The sequence below is a fragment of the Lemur catta genome, chromosome 18, assembly GCF_020740605.2.
Source record: "Lemur catta isolate mLemCat1 chromosome 18, mLemCat1.pri, whole genome shotgun sequence".
Lineage (NCBI taxonomy): Eukaryota > Metazoa > Chordata > Mammalia > Primates > Lemuridae > Lemur > Lemur catta.
The window spans coordinates 38036479-38056653 of record NC_059145.1 but is presented as its reverse complement, the minus strand read 5'-3'; the positions used below and the strand labels follow the sequence as shown (position 1 = coordinate 38056653).

General features: G+C 37.0%; 1 protein-coding gene across 1 annotated transcript in view; it reads left to right on the top strand.

Moving 5' to 3' along the window:
* The first annotated feature begins 740 nt into the window (after window positions 1-740).
* Window positions 741-20175, top strand: part of DOCK3 (dedicator of cytokinesis 3) — a 351565-nt gene continuing 332130 nt past the window's right edge. Inside the window, exons 1-2 of the mRNA XM_045530466.1 lie at window positions 741-909; window positions 18196-18236. Coding sequence (XP_045386422.1) covers window positions 741-909; window positions 18196-18236 — 210 coding nt within the window. The remainder of the gene's footprint in view (window positions 910-18195; window positions 18237-20175) is intronic.

Below are 20175 nucleotides of genomic sequence, written 5' to 3'. Positions count from 1 at the left end.
ACATTGTCCATCTCCCGCCCATCCCCCTGATTCAGAGCCTCAAGCGTGTCCATTCTCCAGACAGTGTGCCTGGCACTCACCAGGTAGTCATACCTCTATCCCCTCCCCCACCCCCCACCTCCCCGAGTCAGCACCTTCAAGCATGACCATTCCACAGACGGTGCGCAACGCACTCATCATGTAGGCATACACCCATCCCCTCCCCCCCATCTCAGTCTGATATCCAATTGGTATCCTTCCCCGAAAGCTTTTCTTTATTCTTTATATTCTTTTTTTTATTGTTTATATTCTTAATATAAATTGAATCTGTTTATTCATTTCCTAAAAAAAGACATGGGATTTTGATTGTTATCTATAGATTTTCTCTGTTGTACTTTTGCTTCCTATTTCATTAGTTTCAGTTCTAATTTTTATTATGAGGATTCTGTTTCTCAAAGCATAGTCAAATTTCATGACTATTTTAAAAATTATCTGTTTATAATACATAAGAAGCTCCCAGTGTTAATTTTTTCTTAAGTAATTGATACAGACTTGCCCCAAAAGGGCACATGAACACAAGTTATGCAGAGGGACAGAGAAGCTCTTTTTAGAAATGTTTTCCTACATGGACACACCACTCAGGAATAGTAATTTTGGCACAATATACTTCATTGTCCTAAAGTATTTAATATTGCCTTTCAAAATATAGATTAAGTTGAAAGGGGCTTACACATTAGAGAAATTAGTAAAGAAGGGAGAGTATGTATTTAAGAAAATGTAGTGTGATTGTGACCCTGTCTCAGTATTTAAAAATGCTAATTGATGTGTTTATTCTTGCTTTTCTAGTGATTTGCAGCTTTCGAGGATCTGTCCCTCAAGGGTTGGTCTTAGAAATAGGAGAAACAGTCCAGATTCTTGAAAAATGTGAAGGTAAGTATGGACCTATTAAGCACATAAATAGTGATCATTTCTATCATTATATACATTTATTTTGTGCTAATAAGATTATAAATAGTAATTTTAAAGCCATAATTAATCACATCATGAAATAGTGTTATGTAAAATCCTTCCTGATCTATGTTCAGCATAAAGGTTTGAGCTTTTTTGACTCTGATCTAATAGTAGTAATTAGATAATTAGTTGTTGTCTGTCAGAACATGACTTTTACATACTATGTCAAGTTATTTTTGATTTTTTACAAATAGGTAATCTTCTACTCATGCTAGCTGCATTTGAATGGAATTGAATTGTAAATCCATTCATTTGTGTGTTTCTGCCTGATTGGTTGGATATCTTTAGTCATAATTAAAACAAGACCTTAAATATACTCAAATGAAGTTTGGCTTAACTGCTATCCTCTTCTGTGACATATATGGGTATTTCTGCCATAACATTTATGCACTCTTGAGATACATCATGTTCTTCAAAATTGCATACTTACCAAGATTTATGGAAAAAATAAATTTAGAGAGAAATCACACAAAATCAGAGCATTAACAAAACCAAAATGATACCATGGGAAATAACTTTAGAAGACTAGGCTCACAGTTCAACATGACTAGAAGCCATCTCAGATGATAGAAAGGAGTGGAACTGTTGTGATGTGGGTATGGAGACAAGTGCATATGGGAGTGGAACTCTGATTGACTTGGGCTACTGTTAAGATGGCTATGGGAGTACATTTAACCTACTATGACCCAGGAACCATTTAAGTTTAGGATGTAGTTTTCTGGAAAGGAAGCTCTAGTATAGCATTCATTTTAAATTTTCTTAAAACATAAGTATAAATCAGAACCCATTCATGATAAAAAAAACTCTTAGTAAAACAAAAATAGAGCATAATTTTCTTAGTTGGGCATGGTGGCTCAAGCTTGTAAGCTCAGCTACTTGGGAGGCTAAGGCAGGAGGATCACTTGAGCTCAGGAATTTGAGACCAGCCTGGGCAACAAAGTGAGACTCCGCTTCTTAAAAAAAAAAAAGAAGGTAAATAAAGGATATTTACTAAAAAGCCTACAGCAGACATCATATGCAGTTGTAAAATATTGAAAGATTTCCCACTAAGATTTCCCAGTGAGGCTGGGTAATTTATAAAGAAAAGAGGTTTATTTGGCATTGTTCTGCAGGCTTTGAAAGAAGCATGGTGCCAGGATTTGCTTCTGGTGAGGACTTCAGACTGCTTTCACTCATGGTGGAATGTGAAGGGGGGCTGGCATGTGTAGATGCATGTGAGAGGGAAAGGAAGAGAGAGAGGAGAGGTGCCCGCCTTTTTTAAACAATCAGCTCTCTTGGGAACTGACAGAGTGAGAACTCAATTATCCCCACCTCTCCAGGGAGGGCATTAATCTATCCATGAGGGATCTGCCCCCATGACCCAAACACCTCCCATTAGGTTCTACCTCTAACATTGGGGAACAAATTACAGTATGAGATTTGAGAGGACAGACATACAAACTGTAGCACTTGCTGTCTATTGAACATTGTATTGGAGGTACTTGCTAGTATAGTAAGGTAAGAAACATACAGAATGAAAAGGAAAAATTGAAACTATCGTTTGTAGATGATATGATTGTATAAAATATCCAATAGAATCTGTAGAAAAAACTATGAGAATAGATAAGGGAATTTAGCAGGTTTGATGGCTACAGTATTTTATTTTATTTATTTTATTTTATTTTTTATTTCAGGTAATTATGGGGGTACAAACATTTTGGTTACATGTTATGACTTTGCCGCATCCCAACCATGATTGGAGACATACCCTTCCCTCCCTACAATGCTCACCATATCCATTAGTTGTGAGTTTACCCACCTCCAAACCCCCTACCCCCAAAGAATATTCCTACTGTGTGAGCACCTTAGTGTTGATCAGTCAGTGCCAATTTGAGGACGAGTACGTGGTGGTGCCTGTTCTTCCATTCTTGTGATACCTCACTTCAGAGGATGAGCTTAAGTCCTGCCCAGGAAAATATAAGAGGTGCTAGGTCATTGTCAGTTTTTATGTGTGTATGATGGCTACAGTATTTTAAAAATACATTATCTTTCTCTATTTGCAAAAAAGAAGTAGAAAATGAATTAAAGAAATAATGCTATTTATAGTAGTATCAAAAACATCAAATGCCAAGGAATAAATCTAATAAAAAATATAAGACATCTGTGTTAAAAACTACAAAAATATTATTCATAGAAGTTAAAGAAAATCTAAAAAATGGAGAAATTTACCACGTTTATGGATTGAAAGACTATTATAAACTTGTAAACTCTCCCCAAATTAATCTAAAGATTAATGCAATCTCAATAAAAATCCAGCAGTTTTTTTTTAAGTATGGAAATTGAATAGCTGATTCTGACATTTGTGTGAAAATGTGAAAAGTTATAAAGAGCATGACGACAATCTTGAAGAAGATAAAGGTGGATGATTTACACTACCAGTTATCAAGATTTATTATACTTTAGGACATTGTGGTTTGGTTTGGCAAAGACAGACTAATCAAAAAGAGCAGAGGGGCCAGAAACTGTAGAGCCATACTTATAGATTAGGTCTGGGTCACTCATGCCTTTCCACAAGTTTCTCTGTCACCCAGCAGGTTGCTCCTAAAGACCAGCTCCAACCCATGCCCTCTTACAAGTTTTGCCACCACTACCAGCAGGCTGCATGTTCCTATGGCAGCCGTGCTCTTTCCCAGAGATTCTGAATCTTAGCCTTGAAGGGGGAAGGGAAAGGGTTCTTTTAAGTTCTTAGTTTCTTGCTTGTCTGCTCTATGGTTGTATATCATCCACTGATTATGAGAGAGGCGATACTGCAGTGCACTGGAGAAATGAAGTCCTTTATGAAAAATGATGCTAGGTCGATTGAAATAAAAAATGATGACCTATTTAATAAATGGTACTGGGCTAATATGGAAAGTGATGAATCTTGATCCCTACCTCACAGAATACACTCCAAACTCAATTCCAGATGGATGGTAGAGCCAAATGTGAAATGTAAAAACAGTGATTCACCTTGAAGGAAGCATAGTGAAATATTCTTCTTGACCTTGGGATAGACAAAAAATCTTTTATAAAGAATACAAAAAGCACTAACCATAAAGGAAAATATTGATAAGTTATACTTTATTAAAATGAAGATTTTGTTTTGTTCAAAAGATGTCATTAAGGAGAGGGAAAAGACAAATCACAGAGTGAGAGAGTTATTTGACAAAAGAATTCATATTCAGAGTATATAAAGAACTACTACAAGTAAACAATTAGAGGGTAATCTGATAGAGGAAGAGGCAGAAGGCCTGAATAGGCTCCTCATGAAACAGATATCCTAGTGGCTCAAAAATATATGGAAAGGTGCATAATCTCAGTCATCAGGGAAATGCATGTTAACACTACAGTGAGGCCGGGTGTGGTGGCTCATGCCTGTAATCCTAGCACTCTAGGAGGCTGAGGTGGGAGGATCGCTCAAGGTCAGGAGTTCAAGACCAGCCTGAGCAAGAGTGAGACCCCGTCTCTACTAAAAATAGAAATTAGCTGGACAACTAAAAATATATAGAAAAAATCAGCCAGGCATGGTGGTGCATGCCTGTAGTCCCAGCTACTTGGGAGGCTGAGGCAGGAGGATTACTTGAGCCCAGGAGTTTGAGGTTGCTGTGAGCTAGCCTGATGCCATGGCACTCTAGCCTGGGCAACAGAGCAAGACTCTGTCTCAAAAGAAAAAAAAAAAAAAACTGCAGTGAGATACCACCAAACAGCAACTGGAATGATGAAAAATTAAACTACCGGCAGTATCAAATGCTAGTGAGGATATGGATCAACTGTTATTCTTGTACATTGCTAATGGGAGGGAAAATGGTATTACCATTTTGGAAAACTCTTTGGCAATATTTATTAAAGCTGAATGTACAAGTACCTTGTGATTTAGCAAGTGTGCTCATAAGTATAAACCCAACAGCAAAATATCTGTATAAAATGTTAGTAGCAGCCTTATTCATAATAGCCCCAAACTGGAGAAAACCAAAATGTTCATCAGCAGGAGAATGGGCAAATAAATTGTGGTATATTCATATAACTCAATGTGATACAGAAAGAAAATGAGTGAATTATTGCTATGCACAATACAGATAACTATTACAGACATACTCTTGAAGAAATAAGCCAGGTATAAGAGTCCATGATGTTACAGTTTTATCTACATAAAGTACAGAATCAGGTAAAACTAATAGATGGTGATATTTGTTAGAATAGTGGTTATCTTTTAAAGGGTGTGTGTGTTGATGAGAGGAGGAGGTACAAATGGCATTTGGGATGCTGCTAATGTTTTATATATCTGGGTGGTGGGCATACAGGTGTGTTTACTCTTTGAAAATTTATTTAGCTGTACATTAATAGTTTTCACACTTACGGATGTTACATATTAATAAAACGTTTACTTGAGAAATAAAATAACTTTGTAAAAAATTGTTGAAGATACAACAATATGGATGAATCTAAAAATATTATATTAAACAAAAGAACTAGAATAAAAGATCACATTCTGTATGATTCTATTTATATAAACTTCAAGAACAAGCAATACTATAGATCTATGGTGATAGAAACCAGAACAGTAGTTGCCTCTGGGAGAAGATTGACTGGAAAAAGGTATAAGATAATTGAAAAGTTCTGTCTGGATGAAGTATGGGTTACATGGGTATCACATTTGTCAAAGCTTATAGTACTATATGTTCATGATCTGTATATTTCACTATATGTAAATTGTGCATCAATAAACTAGATTAATGGTTTAAAATGGATAAAAAGAATATGTATAATCTCTTACCAATAAGAATAAATAACAGGTAAATAGAAAAATGAAGAAAAATGTAATCAGGGACTTCACAGAAATGCTCAATCTTGTTAGTAGGCAAGGAATAGAGTTAAAACCAGAATGATGAGTAATTTCACACACATTAGTTAGAGAAGACTGAAATATCTGACATCTCCAAATGTTATCACAGATATGTTTCCACGGGAATGCTTATAAACTGCTGGTATCTTGTGAATTTGTATGTGCATATCCTTTCACCTAGCTTTTTAACTCTTAAGTATATACCTTAGAGAAATGTTTTTCAGGCTGTCTTCATCCAATCATTAGGGGGTTACAAATTACACTTAGTGGCTCAATATCTGTGTTAATAAAAAAAGAATAGAATAAAAATATCAAAGTTTATTGCTGTATCTGTCATGATCTAATCAGGAGAGAAATCACACTAATAATTTGAATAGGAAAGATTTAATGTAATTGTTAACTAATAAAAAGTGATTAACTACTAAAAGGGGCAAGAAAAGACTCAAAGGAATATGCAAGTAACAAATGCAGAAATCAACTACTACCTATAGGGCTGAGGAAGAGTGGACAAGCAAGAAACTAAGAACATAGAAGGACCCTTCTCCATTCCCCCCATCAAGGCTAAGATTCAGAATCTTTGGGAAAGAGCATGGCTGCCATAGGAACATGTAGCCTGCTGGTAGTGGCAAAACTAGCCAGAGGGCATGGGTTGGAGCTGGTCTATAGGAGCAGTCTCCTGGGTGGCAGAGAAACTTGGGGAAAGGCAAGAGTAAGCCAGAGCAGGTCCATAGGTTCAGGTATCCAGATGGTGGAGAAACTTACCAGAGAATGAGGGCCATAGCTGGGCTGTGAAGGTGTCTTGGATGAGTACTACTGGGTTGCCAACATGCCAGTTCACTGGCTAGTGTGCTGGCAATAAAACAACAGTATACCAGAACCAAGAAAGGAAGCTGCTTCTTTCTGCTATGGCTTGCAGTGTCCCAGCAGTACCCTTTATTTGCAAAGCATAACTTCAGGTGAGCTGGCAAAAGGAAAATGTTTATAGGGTTGTATTAGTCTGGTTTCCAGAGAAGCATTGTGTGTGTGTGCATGTGCACACACACACATGTATGTATGTGTGTGCTCTGGAATATGTATGTTGCTCTGGAAAATGCAGACTAAAACATCCCTCTCCCTATAGAAGTAAAAAGATGTTATGGAGGCTAAGAAATCCCAAGATGTTTAGTTGGCAAGCTGTAGACCCAGGAGAACTGATGGTGTAAGTTCCAGACCAAATCTAAAGGCAGGAGAAGACCAATGTCTCACCTCAAAGAGAATCAGGCAGAGAGATCAAATTCTCTTTTACTCTGCCTTTTTGTTTTATCCAGGCCTTCAAAGGATTAGATGAGGGCCACCCACATTGGAGATGATAGTCTGCATTACTCAGTCTACCGATTCAAGATTTAATCTCATCCAGAAACACTCTCATAGATACATCCAGAATAATGTTTAGCCAAATTTCTTGGCATCCTGTGGCCCAATCAAATTGACACATAAAAGTAGCTATTACAGGGTCTAACTCTAATATTGCAAGGCAGAGCAAAGAAGCGAGGATTTAGTGCTGAGGACCAACAAATTAGTAACTAGCACAATTGCATGTAGCATCATTAAATTCTTTTCTTTATGAGATTTGCTTCAATTTTATGTGTTATGGGATTATGATATAAAATAAATTTCTAAGTCTGGGCCATGGTAAAAGATTCTCAGAAGCCATTGATCTTGGAGAATCTTATACACATGTACACATGAAGACATTTATAGCATTATTTATCATAGCAAAAAAATTGGCAATGTCTTAAATGCCTACCAATAAGAGAATATTGGAGAAATACAGATGCTCCTTGGCTTACAAAGGGGTTATATACCAGTAGACCCACTGTAAAGTTGAAAAATTTTAAGTCAAGCTATCATAACTTTGGGACTGTCTGTAAATCATGGTATATATTTTATGATGAAATACCATTCAACAATGAAAATGAATGAACTCCAGCTCACATACACAGATCTCATAAACATAATATCAATCAAAAATCAGTGTAAAGTATAAAAACATGTAAAATAATACTGTGCATATATGGTAAGGCCATACCAATGTAGTAAAAGTAGAAAGAAGCAATATGTAATAAATACCAATTTAAGTTCATCTGCTTGGGGGACATAAAATATATGGGTACTATTTCATTTTTAAGTTGTGGGGTGAGTATATGGCTTTATTGTAATGCTAATATTTTGCACAGTTTCTTAAATACTTCATGATAGATTTTTAAAAACTTCCTATTTTAGAATAATTTTAGACTTTTAGAAGAGTTGCATGTATAGTACAGAATTCTTATATACCCTTGTTCATTCACCTTCCCTTAATGTCAAATTTTTATATTAACTATGATACAATTATTAAAGTGAAGAAATTAACATTGGTACAATATTACTAAGTTAACTGTAGAGTTTGAATTTTCTCACTAGTGTCCTTTTGCTGTTCTGTAATCCAATCCAGGTTAATAGATTTTTGAAGAGGCATTAAGACTTGCCTATAAAATGCTTTTTTGTCTTTATTTTATTTTTGTTAAAGTATTATACTTCAAAAACCTGGGGCTGGGCATGGTGGCTCACGCCTGTAATCCTAGCACTCTGGGAGGCCGAGGTGGGAGGATCGCTCGAGGTCAGGAGTTCAAGACCAGCCTGAGCAAGAGCGAGACCCCACCTCTACTAAAAATAGAAAGAAATGATCTGGACAGCTAAAAATATATAGAAAAAATTAGCCCGGCATGGTGGTGCATGCCTGTAGTCCCAGCTACTCGGGCGGCTGAGGCAGAAGGATTGCTTGAGCCCAGGAGTTTGAGATTGCTGTGAGCTAGGCTGATGCCACGGCATTCTAGACCCGCTGAGTGGTAGAGGCAATTTACCTGTCTCCTAAATGCCTCCAGCGGTAGCCCAGGCCAGTCCCTCTACCACCCAGTGTAGTCCTGGCACAGAGCTCAGGGAGTTCAAGATGCTTCCCGCTAATGTCTCCTCTCCACAGAGCCCCACATCACCTGCAGTGATTTTGCACCGACTTCAGGCAGATCCCTGTCTGAGTGGGTGTGGAGGTCAGTGGGGAAGCGAGACATTCTCCTGTGGGACTGATCCCACCTCACCCACTGGCGAGGTTGGCGCAGCAGTCCCACGCTCTACTCTCTATTGTTTGAATAATTATGTTCCCCTCATTTTGGGGCTGATTCTCTTATAAGTTTTTTATTTTTGCAAGTGGTTGGCACTTTCTTTCCTGCCTATTACTAGTTATATAATTGGGAAAGGGATCCAGAATTGGGTGGGCTGTGCCTATTTTTATTGATGGACTAAGAGGAGAAAACGCCAGTATTTTTAAAAAGTTATAGATTTTGTTTTTGACTCTTGAATTCACAATTGGATACTTAAATGATCTCTAAATTGGATCCTCATGCAAGTCTTCACAAAGAGCCATGATTTTTTATTAATTTTAAATCATGATGATCTTCTCATGGAAGAGAAATTGTGCTTGTGTTCTACCTGTCTCTACTTCCTGTGCAGCTGTTGGCCAGGGGTTAGGGGTAAATAAATTTGCATTTTTCCTTTTGTCAGTGTGGAATATATGTTATACCTTTAAAATAAAAAGCTTGAAACTTCTTGTCGAAGGGTACTTTTTGTTGGACTGTGTTTGGTGCTTTTGATCTGGCTTGATTGGTTTGCCCCCAGAATCTTTGAAAAGGACTGCTGATTGTTGGCTGTCACATGGCTTGATCTATATAGAGGCTTCATTCTTTTGGGTTAACACTGCTGACACTGTTCTGCAGCCTCTCTGTCAGTAGCAATTGTAGGGGTACTGTTGGCTTTTTGGGATAGCCTCACTTGCATTGGTTGGCTGGCAAGGACACTTCATAATCTAAATAAGAATGCATATTTAACAAAGTGGTATTCAGCATTGTTTGAGATTATAGACGTGAAAACACCTAGTGCAGAGCATGGCACAAGGGTAGATGACCACCATTTTTGTCTGCATGTTTAAGGAATTGTAGCTTCCACATAAATTCATCTTTAGTATATTTATACCTAAGTCCCAAAATATTTTCTCAAATAGATTTCTCACTTAATTTGTATTTCCCTTCTTATTGACTTGCTTGTCTAACCTAATGGGATTACATTTTTAAAAAAAGTTTCCTTTGGTTTTTTTTTGGTAAAAATTAGGTTTGAAGTAACTTTTTTTTTTTTGGAGACAGAGTCTTGGTCTGTTGCCTGGGCTAGAGTGCCATGGTGTGAGCCTAGCACACAGCAACCTCAAACTCCTGGGCTCAAGCGATCCTGCTCCCTCCACCTCCTGAGTAGCTGGTACTATAGGTTCAAGGGGTGGGGGGCGGGTCTCGCTCTTGCTCAGGCTGGTCTTGAACTCCTGACCTCAAGTGATCCTCTAGAGTGATCCTCCTGGTTCAGCCTCCTAGGGTGCTAGGATTGCAGGTGTGAGCCACTGTGCCTGGCCTTTGAAGTAACTTTTTGATTTATATACAAAGTGTGTTTGGCATGACCAATCATGGAAGGTGTAATCCAGAGTTAAGTTGATAAATGAAACCCTGTACCTATCTCATTTCATTCTCACAGCAGGTAATTTTTGAGCACTTACTTAGTGATGGTAAGCACATATACGCTCTGGTATGCTTCTTTCCTACTTCTATGACAATTATCTAATATTCTCAGTTTCTTCTATTTTCTTGTACATTAATTACCTATAAGCAGTATGTAATTTCTCTGAATTTTGTTGTCTTTGAAAGTAGAGTGAATCCCTGTCTTTCTAAAATCTGCATTTGCTTTTTGCTCTTCAGCCTAATGTGAATATTTTTTATTTAAAACATTTTTTCATTTCCTTTGTGGACTAATTGCTTAAATAAAACATACTTTGAATAACTCTTAAATTCTAAAATCTCTAGTAATTTCAGTATAAAATAGGAATTAACATTACGTCTCAATTAGAAATTTAGTTTCATTTATTCCCTTAATTTTTAATCATATTTAGTAATAAATGGCATTTTTAGAATCCAGGTTTTTGATATTTTTAACGTGGACTTTTTGGATATATTATTGAATTTCCTATCTTTATATTTTATTTTAGGTGATTTTATAATTTTTAGTAAATATAATCAATAATGTTTAAGTTGAAATGCAAATGTATCATATTTTCAGTCATCTCCATTAGGATTATAATGTCTAGGTGAAAGTAGTTTTCACAGCATGTGGCTATTTTTATATCAAATTAGACCAAATTTGGAGGAACAGGTGCAGTTAATGTTTTAGAACCTTTGGTTTTACTTTTGGTTTTTCTACTTTATTTTTTGTTATTTCGTTATTTGTCACCTTATCTTGAGGCCCTTGTACAGATAAGTTGCTTTTATAAGTGAGATCATGATTTGCATCTGTATTATAGTTTCTAAGTTGGGGTACAATCTGTGTTTTATTTTGCTTACTTAGTCCTAGTTCCGTTTTGGCTCTTTTCAGCATAGAACTTTTTAACTTATTTCTTGTGTGGGTGAATTAGATATTATAAAGAATTTTTGTAAACCTAGTCTATTATAGAGGAAACCCACTTGGATTTTTGTGAGACTTTGCACCTGGTAATAAAATACATAGACTGAGAAAATAAGCTTGTTCTTTTGGGCCAGTGTATGTTTTGGGACATTAAATCAAGAGACATTTTAATTTATATTGTCTCTCATATCCCTGATTTACTTTCTACGTGTAGTTTATTTTGATGTAAATTTTACTTTAAGTCATAAACAAAAGACCACCAGTGGATGAATAACTCTAGATAGCATTTTGTATGACAGTGAGTTAAAAGTCAGTTGAAACAGAACTATGGTTAGAAGCATGAGAGATTCAGTGGTAGTGTTTTAAGAATAAGGAGATTGTGTGGGTAAAGTCATATTTGTCATGCAGATAGTTTAGGCTTTATCAGTGATCACTGTGCATGGATTGTATGGTTTAGAAATCATTTCTGTTTAATGTTGGAAGCATTACTTCCCACGGGCGTGGAGGCTCTTCATGCTCATTTACTCTGGTTTTAAGTTTATTGATTGTAATTTTGTTGTAATAGTAAATCTTCTCTGTAGTAGTGCTTGTATCAGAATTTTACTAGTGATAAAATAGGTGTTCAGGAAGTCAACAGAAAAGAAGCCAAACTTTGTAAAATAATTTAAAGAGGTTTAGTCTGAGCCAAATTTGAGAATCATGGCCTTGCCGAAGCCTTGCCCAAGAAGCTTTGAACAGTTGGACTCACTGTGGTTGGGTTACAGTTTGGTTTTATACATTTCAGGGAGACAGGAATAGCAGGTAAAATCATAAATCAATACATGGAAGGCATACATTGGTTTGGCCCGAAAAGGTAGGACAGCTCCAAGCAGAGGCTTACAGGTTATAGGTGGGTTTAAAGATTCTTTGACTTGTAATTGGTTAAAGAAATGAAACTTTGTCTAAAGGCCTGGAATGTTTTAAGTTAAGATAAGGAAGTCTGTTAATCCGAGATTAGCCACCAGATGTATACCCAGCCTCAAGTGAGTTGTTATGTAAATTGAGGCCCTGCAGGTTTGTCTGGAATAGCCTTAGGCCTGTTAATGAGTTACAAAGGATATCTACAAGAAGGGATGGGGACGTGATGAGGTGTGTCGGACCTCCCTTCTCATGGCCAGCAACTCAGCTTTAGGGTATTTCTGGGATCCCCTTGGCCAAGAGGAGGTCCATTCAGTCAGGTGGGAGGGGGAAGTTTAAGATTTTATTTTAGTTCACAAGAAGTATGTAATTTTGGTCCCTTAAATTTTCTTAGAATCAGCATCATTTATATTAAGAAACTTCAGATTTCAATTAATTTATTTCATGAGACCAGTCTCCTCCGGGGAGGTTTAGAAATAACATTTTCCAGTGTTACTTAGCAAACATAACATATTAGTGTATATTGCTCCCCTGTCACTACTCCCCCCCAGTCCCCGGCAATAATTGAGTTATTGCAATATGTCACATACTGTGCATGGCACTTTACATCTGTCTCCTCTAATTTTATTAACAAACTTGTTGGGTAAATATTATTATCCTATATATTACATCTTCATTTATTCTTTCAGTTCAATCACCAAGTATTTGAGTGTCAGGTTGGCAGTCAGTTCTTAGCTCTTGGTGTTTTCTTGGCCAAAGAATGACCAAACACACTGATAGCAAGGCCAGTACAAAATGAAGTTTATTGCAGAAGAGCAAGATAGGTTTACAAAGCAAAAGCAAGATACATTCACCATACCATGAATGAGCCCTCTGTTGTAACAAGAGGCCCTGGTTATGGTCTGGGGTCCTGTTTCATATTATCTGGATTAGGCCCTCCTCATGGTTCAGATGTCACCATTGAACGACTTTGATGGACAGTAATAACATGCTAATTACCCTTAGGTTACTCTAGGTCATTTTTCAGACCCTATTATGCCTTCGCTGTCTGGCTCACAGGCTTGGGAATTCTCTGCATTCTTTTGTAGATTGGCAGGACTTTCTCTTCCCCCCATGTGTGGCAATTGCCCAAGGCAGTACCAAGGCCAGGCACCGACTTTAGTCCCTAGCAGAGCCTTAGTCCTTAGGAGAGCCGGAGTTCCCTATCTACCTAACATGTCTAATGTAAGTCAAGCATTCTTTTAGCTACTGGGGCGCAGCTATATAAGAATAAAATAAAGTCCCTATTTTCATCAAGAAGAATAAGGAAAGATAAAACAGGTAAAGAGAAATACAGTGACTGTATGTGGGGAAAAGAAGATGGGAACTTCTGTCTTCTATATATTCATATAGGATCATTAGGGCCTTTCTGAGAAGACAACATGTAGGCAGAGAACAAATGGAAACGAGGAAGCAATCCTGTGGTTCTGTAGGGGCGGGGGGTGAGAGGATCAATCTAGGTATATGGTACAAAAAGTGTAAAAGACCTGAGGTGGGAGCCTGCTCAGTGAATTGAATGAATTGCAGGGAGACTAGTATGGCTGCAGTGGAGGGGTAGGTTAGGGAGGAAGCCGAGAGAGTAGTGGGAGTTGAGATCAGCGGAGGCTTTGGATTTTACTTTGAGATGGGATGCTGTTGGAGAATTTTGAGCAAAGGAGTAACTGAGGCTCAAAGAGTTATGCTTTTGGAATTTGAAGACAGTACCCAAACCTTTTCTAGTAATTCTTACATTGTAAAGTTTCATTGCCAGACATTTTGGGTAATGTGCAAAAAATTATGTTTCTCACAACAGTCGTGTGAGTCACACGTCTCTACCTTAGAAGTTACAGAGTAATAGGAAGTTATTGAGGAAGGGAAGAGCTGGTATTTACAGATGGGATAGAAGACCTGCCTTTTTGGAGGCAATACTTATTTAGCATTTCTTAGCATTCAAATCTAATCATGTTATTATGATCACGTCAAAGGCATACATAGTTGATTGCCTGAAGGAAGTAGTCTTTAAATTATAAACTGTGGTGTTGTAAGAATGCCTTCCTCTCTTCATTTAATTTTCTATACAAATTTATATCTGAAAATTTTGCCTTGATCTTAAGTTCCTAGTAGTGATCAGACCATCAGGTGTTTACTTACTATTTGGGAAAGACTCTGAAATTTTTTTTTTTTTTTTTTGATACAGAGTCTTACTCTGTCATCCAGGCTGGAGTGCAGTGGTGCGATCATAGCTCAGTGCAGCCTCAAACTCCTGAGCTCAAGTGATCCTTCTTCGTCAGCCCCCAAGTAGCTGGGACTTTAGGCATGTACCACCATGCCCAGCTAATTAAAAAAAAATTTTTTTTGTAGAGATGGGGTCTCACTGTGGTGCCCAAGCTGGTCTTGAACTCCTAGCCCCAAACCTGGGCCTCCCACAGTGCTGGAATTACAGGTGTGAGCCACCATGCCTGGCATGTATTCTTCAGTTAACTGCATATAGTGGCATTGAAATTGATGAGGATTCAGGAAATCTGAACAACAGAGGGATTTCACTTTCTTTGCTAATATTCTGAAATCTTAGAAAGTTAAGATATAAATCATGAAAATGAAAGGGGATAATACAGTTGTAAAGGCAGATTGTCCAGGGTTCTTGGATGATAGGTAAATTGACATTTAAAAGATGCTTTGTTGTTACTAGCTCATTAAAAGTGTATATTTCCTGTTGACTTATAATGATTTTGGAGACATTTTAATTGTTTCTTTGAGAGGTTATGAATTTTTTTTTTGTCAATGTATAAGAGACATAAAAACAATGAGTCCTTCTTCCTTTTGTCTCCTCTTTCCTTTCCCTCGCTCTCTTCAATTCTTCTAAGTCATGGAATGGGCACATTTGGCTAAGTTTGTGCAGAGTTTTGATTTTAAGAAAAGGTAGCTGGGCATGGTGGCACATGCCTATTATCCCAGTGCGTTGGAAGACCAAGACAGGAGGATCACTTGAGGCCAGGAATTTGAGACCAGCCTGGGCAACATAGCAAGATCTCATCTCAACAGAAAATAAAAAAATTAGCGGGGCCTGGTGGTGTGTGCCTGTAGTCTAAGCTACTCAGGAGGGTGAGGCAGGAGGATCACTTGAGCCGAGGAGTTCTAGGTTACAGTGAGCTATGATTGTGCCATTGCACTCTAGCCTGGGTGACAGAGCGAGACCCTGACTCAAAAAAAAAAAAAAAAAAAAAAAAAGTGATGGTTGAAGTTCAGTGAACACAATTCTTGTGACCCTTACAATGGTGGCAGCCCATAGAGATGGTAATATGGTTTTGAAGATCAGTGGTTGCCAGGGTTGGGGAGGAGGATGGACTACAAGGGAGCATGATGTCACATTTTCATTACCGTTATATTGTGTTAAATGCATCAGTAATATGTATTTAAAGTTCCTCAATGTCTTTTTATGGCTTTATTGCTCATTTCTTTTTATTGCTGAATAACATACCATTGAATGTACCACAGTTTATTTGTCCAGTCACCTATTGATGGACATCTTGGTTGCCTCTAAGGTTTGGCAGAAGTTATGAATAAAGCTGCTGTAAACATCCATTTGTGGTTTTTTGTGTGGATGTAAGTTTTCAGCTCATTTGGTTAAGTATCAAGGAGTGGATTTCTGGATCATATGGTGTGATATGTATGTTTGGTTTTGTATGAAACCACCAAGCTTTCTTCCAAAGTGCCTGTACCATTTTGTATTCCCATTAACAATGAGTAAGAGTTCCTGTTGCTACACATCTTCACCTGCTTTTGGTGTTGTCAGTGTTCTGGATTTTGGCCATTCTAATAGGTATGTAGTGGCATCTCATAGTTTTAATTTGTAATTCTCTAATCACATAATGATGTTGAGCATGTTTTTGTATTCTTATTTGCCATCTGTATATATCTTCTTTGGTGAGGTGTCTGTCAAGGTCTTTTGCCCATTTTTAAATTGGGCTATTTATTTTCTTATTGTTGAGTTTTAAGAGTTCTTTGTATATTTTGGATAACAGTTCTTTATCAGATATGTCTTCTGTAAATATTTTCTCCCAGTCTGTGGCTTTTCTTCTCATTCTCTTGATAGTGTTTTTCACAGAGCAGAAGTTTTAATTTTAATGAAGTCCAGCTTATAAATTATTTCTTTCATGGATTATACCTTTGGTGTTGTATTTAAAAAGTCATTGCTGTACCCAGGGTCACTATGATTTTCTCCTATGTTACCTCCTAGGAGTTTTACAGTTGTGCATTTTACATTTAGGTCTATGATTCATTTTGAGTTAATGTTTTTTTTTTTTTTGAAATAGGGTCTCATTCTTACTATGTTGCCTGGGCTAGAGTGAAGTGGCATCATCATAGCTTACTGCAGCCTCAAATTCCTGGGCTAAACTGATCCTCTTGTCTCAGCCTCCCAAGTAGCTGGGACTACAGGTGTGTGCCACCACGCCTGGCTATTTTTAATTTTTTTGTAGAGGTGGGCTCTAGCTATTGCCAAGGCAGTTCTAGAATTCCTGGCCTTCAGTGGTCTTCCCACCTTGGCCTCATAAAGTGCTAGGATTATAGGTGTGAACCACTGTGCCAGCCTTGAGTTAATTTTATTTTTCCTAGTATAAAGTCTGTGTGTAGATTTATTTTTTTGCATATGAATGTCCAGTTGTTCCAGCACCATTTGTTGAAAATGCTGTCTTTTTCCACTGTATTGTCTTTGCTCTTTTGTCAAAGATCAATTGACTATATTTATGTGGGTCCATTTCTGGACTCTCTGGTTCTGTTGATCTTTTTGCTTAATCTTTTGCCAGTACAACACTGTCTTGATTACTGTAACTTTATAATGTTTTGATTGCTTTTATTGAGGAGAGGCTTTTTGGAGAGTCCTACTCTGCCATACTTGTTGATGTCATTTTCTATTATGTTTCTAAAGATACTGTAAAGTGTCACATTGATAAGGTTATCACAATTTTAAAAAATAAATGAAGAAATTGAGATTCAAGGTATAAGATGAGTTAATGAAATTTATTATTTCAGCTGTTGTACTCAAGAGAAGCAAGGCTGTCTCTTATTGTTTGTTACATTTTCAGGTGAGGAAAAAGTTGGTTCTTCATAGCTTTGTTGTGAGATTTAAAGGTTAATACATGGAACAGGCTCTCAACAATAAGCCCTCAATTAAAATTAGCTGTTATCAGCAGTCTCGTTTTTCTTCTTTTCTTCATCTCCCTCTTTCAAATACAACTCTTGGCTCCTCTCTTACCCATTGGAGCTGCTTCCTCTTACAACCTATTAGAGAAACTGTAGCAAAGCTCTGAAAATAACAGATCGGAATTGAGAAAAATTGGCAGTAAAATTTTCTTTCTCTGAATATTGTTTTTCATTGTGTAAGTTAAACTTTGGATAGTATGCTGCGTGTGTGAATGCTAAAAAAAAAAAAAAAAAGTAGATCAAGAGGAAGATCTGCACTAGCAGGGATGTTGACCTTAGCAGCTGGAAGGCAAAGAAATGAGAGTAGTGTAGTATACTGCATGGGAAATTGATTGAGACCAGGAAACAGAAGGTCTCGACTGTATTCCCTGTCTGGCACAAAAAAAGCAATATAATTTTAGCATTTCTCTGCCCCAACACCTTTATCTGAGAGTTTTTGTGCTGTTTAATTGTATGTCGTCTGAGGTCTTTTCTAATTTTTTGTGTCTTATTCAGTTGTAAGGCTTTATGCATTGTAATGAAAATTGGGAATGTCATATTCATCATAAGACTGTTCTGTTTGGAATAAATTGCTATGACAACTCTAGATGCTAATAAAGCAACAGTTGGTGTTTTAAAGAAAGATTTGTATTCATATATTTTTTTCTAAAAATACTATTATGTCTCTTACAGAAAATGACAACAATATGATTTTAATATCCTTTTGTGATTTGTTTTAGGTTGGTACAGAGGAGTTTCAACAAAGAAGCCAAATGTGAAGGTAATGAAAAGTTTATTGTTGCCTTTTCTAATGTAGGAAGGAGGTGTCTAGTATGTTGGATATGACAACTGCACTTATTGGTCCATCTTTTACAGTAGCCACAATCATTCTTTCCTTTACAGAATTGCATCAGCCTCTTTTCTGTCTCTGCAGTATTAAAGCCTCTTCTCTGTCTCAGCAGTATTAAAATGGTTTTTCTAAAGGACAAAAAATGCAAATATGGTCATAGCTGCAAAGCTTATCTTGAAAAAGCCTATTTAGGGTTTTTAATATTTTTTCCTTCGAGTATTTGGCAAAAAGTAAATTGACTTATTCATAGGCCTAGTCCTGTGGAACCACATGATTAGTTAGATGAATTTATTTCTAAAATACAAAATGGAAAAAATTTTCAAATAGTGTCCAATTAGACATTTCTCTATTGATCATAATATCCTTGTTCAAATATGAATTTAAACAAAAGTTATTAGTACAGAATACTAATTTTATATACTAGACTTCATGTACTTGATCTATTATAATTAATATTAATTTTATCAAACAAATATATATATATTTTTTGAGATAAGGTCTTACTCTGTCACCCAGGGTAGAGTGCAATGACACCATCATAGTTCACTGCAGCCTGAAACCTCTGGGCTTAAGTGATCCTCTTTCTCAGTTTCCCGAGTAACTATGGCTACAGGGGTGTACTATCATGCTTGGCTAATTTTACTAATTTTTGTAAAGATAGGATCTTGCTATGTTGCTCAGGCTGGTCTCAAGCTCCTGGCCTCAAGCACTCCTCTCACCTTGACCTCTCAAAGTGCTGGGATTATAGGTATGAGCCACTGCACACAGCCCCCAAATATATTTTAATTAGCAGTTATAATACAGTTAGGAATATTCTTTTCCAGTAATGCATTTGTAAAAAAATTCTTTCTGCCTACTCTTTCATATAATTAATACTATCCACTTTTCTTATATGTTTCTGTAGTATAATATTTGATGTATTATATCTTTTCTTATATAAGAAAATATCAAAATTATCTTTTTATTAAAAAAGGCTGCGCACGGTAGCTTGTGCCTGTAATCCTAATACTCTGGGAGGCCGATGCAGGATGATTGCTTGAGCTCAGTTTGAGAGCAGCCTGAACAAGAGCGGGACCCCATCTCTACTATTAAAAAAAAAAATAGAAAAATTAGCAGGGTGCAGTGGCATACACCTGTAGTCCCAGCTACTTGGGAGGCTGAGGCAGGAGAATTGCTTGGGTCCAGGAGTTTGAGGTTTCAGTAAGCTATGATGACACCACTGCACTGCCTGAGCAACAGAGTGAGACTCTATTTCAAAAACAAAGCAAAACAAAAATTCAGAGTTCTAATCACCAGTTTTGGCAGTATAATCATTCAATTTGATTAGTTTTGAAGGTAATGATTATAAGGAGACAGTATTTTCAAATTTTAATGCCTCCTAGCCAGCGTTTCTCATTCTTGGTATTGTTGACATTTTGGACCAGATGAGTCTTTATTGTGGGAGACTGTATTGTGCAGTGTCAGATGTTTAGCAGTATACATGACCTCTACCCACTAGATGCTAGTAACTCCCTCTTCCCTAGTGTGGCAGCAAAAAAGGACTCCATTGCCAAATGTGTCACGGGGCAGAAATGCCTCTGGTTGAGAACCGCTGCTCAAAGGTAATTTTTGTATTTCTAATTTTGAAACATACTCAAGAATGCTTGTATGGGGATAGATTGTATTTTAATTTTTAAATTTTGATTTAAAATTTTTGAAAAGTTAGAACTTGAATAAATGAGAAATCTGAGAAATGAATAGAAAGTTGTAATTTGTGATACTGCAAGCTATTTATTTATTTTTAGTAATATTTGTGATCTTGGCCACCCCTACCCCCACCACCTTGCTTCCAATACTAGTATTTTGAGAATCAGTGTGGAGACTGTGGCTG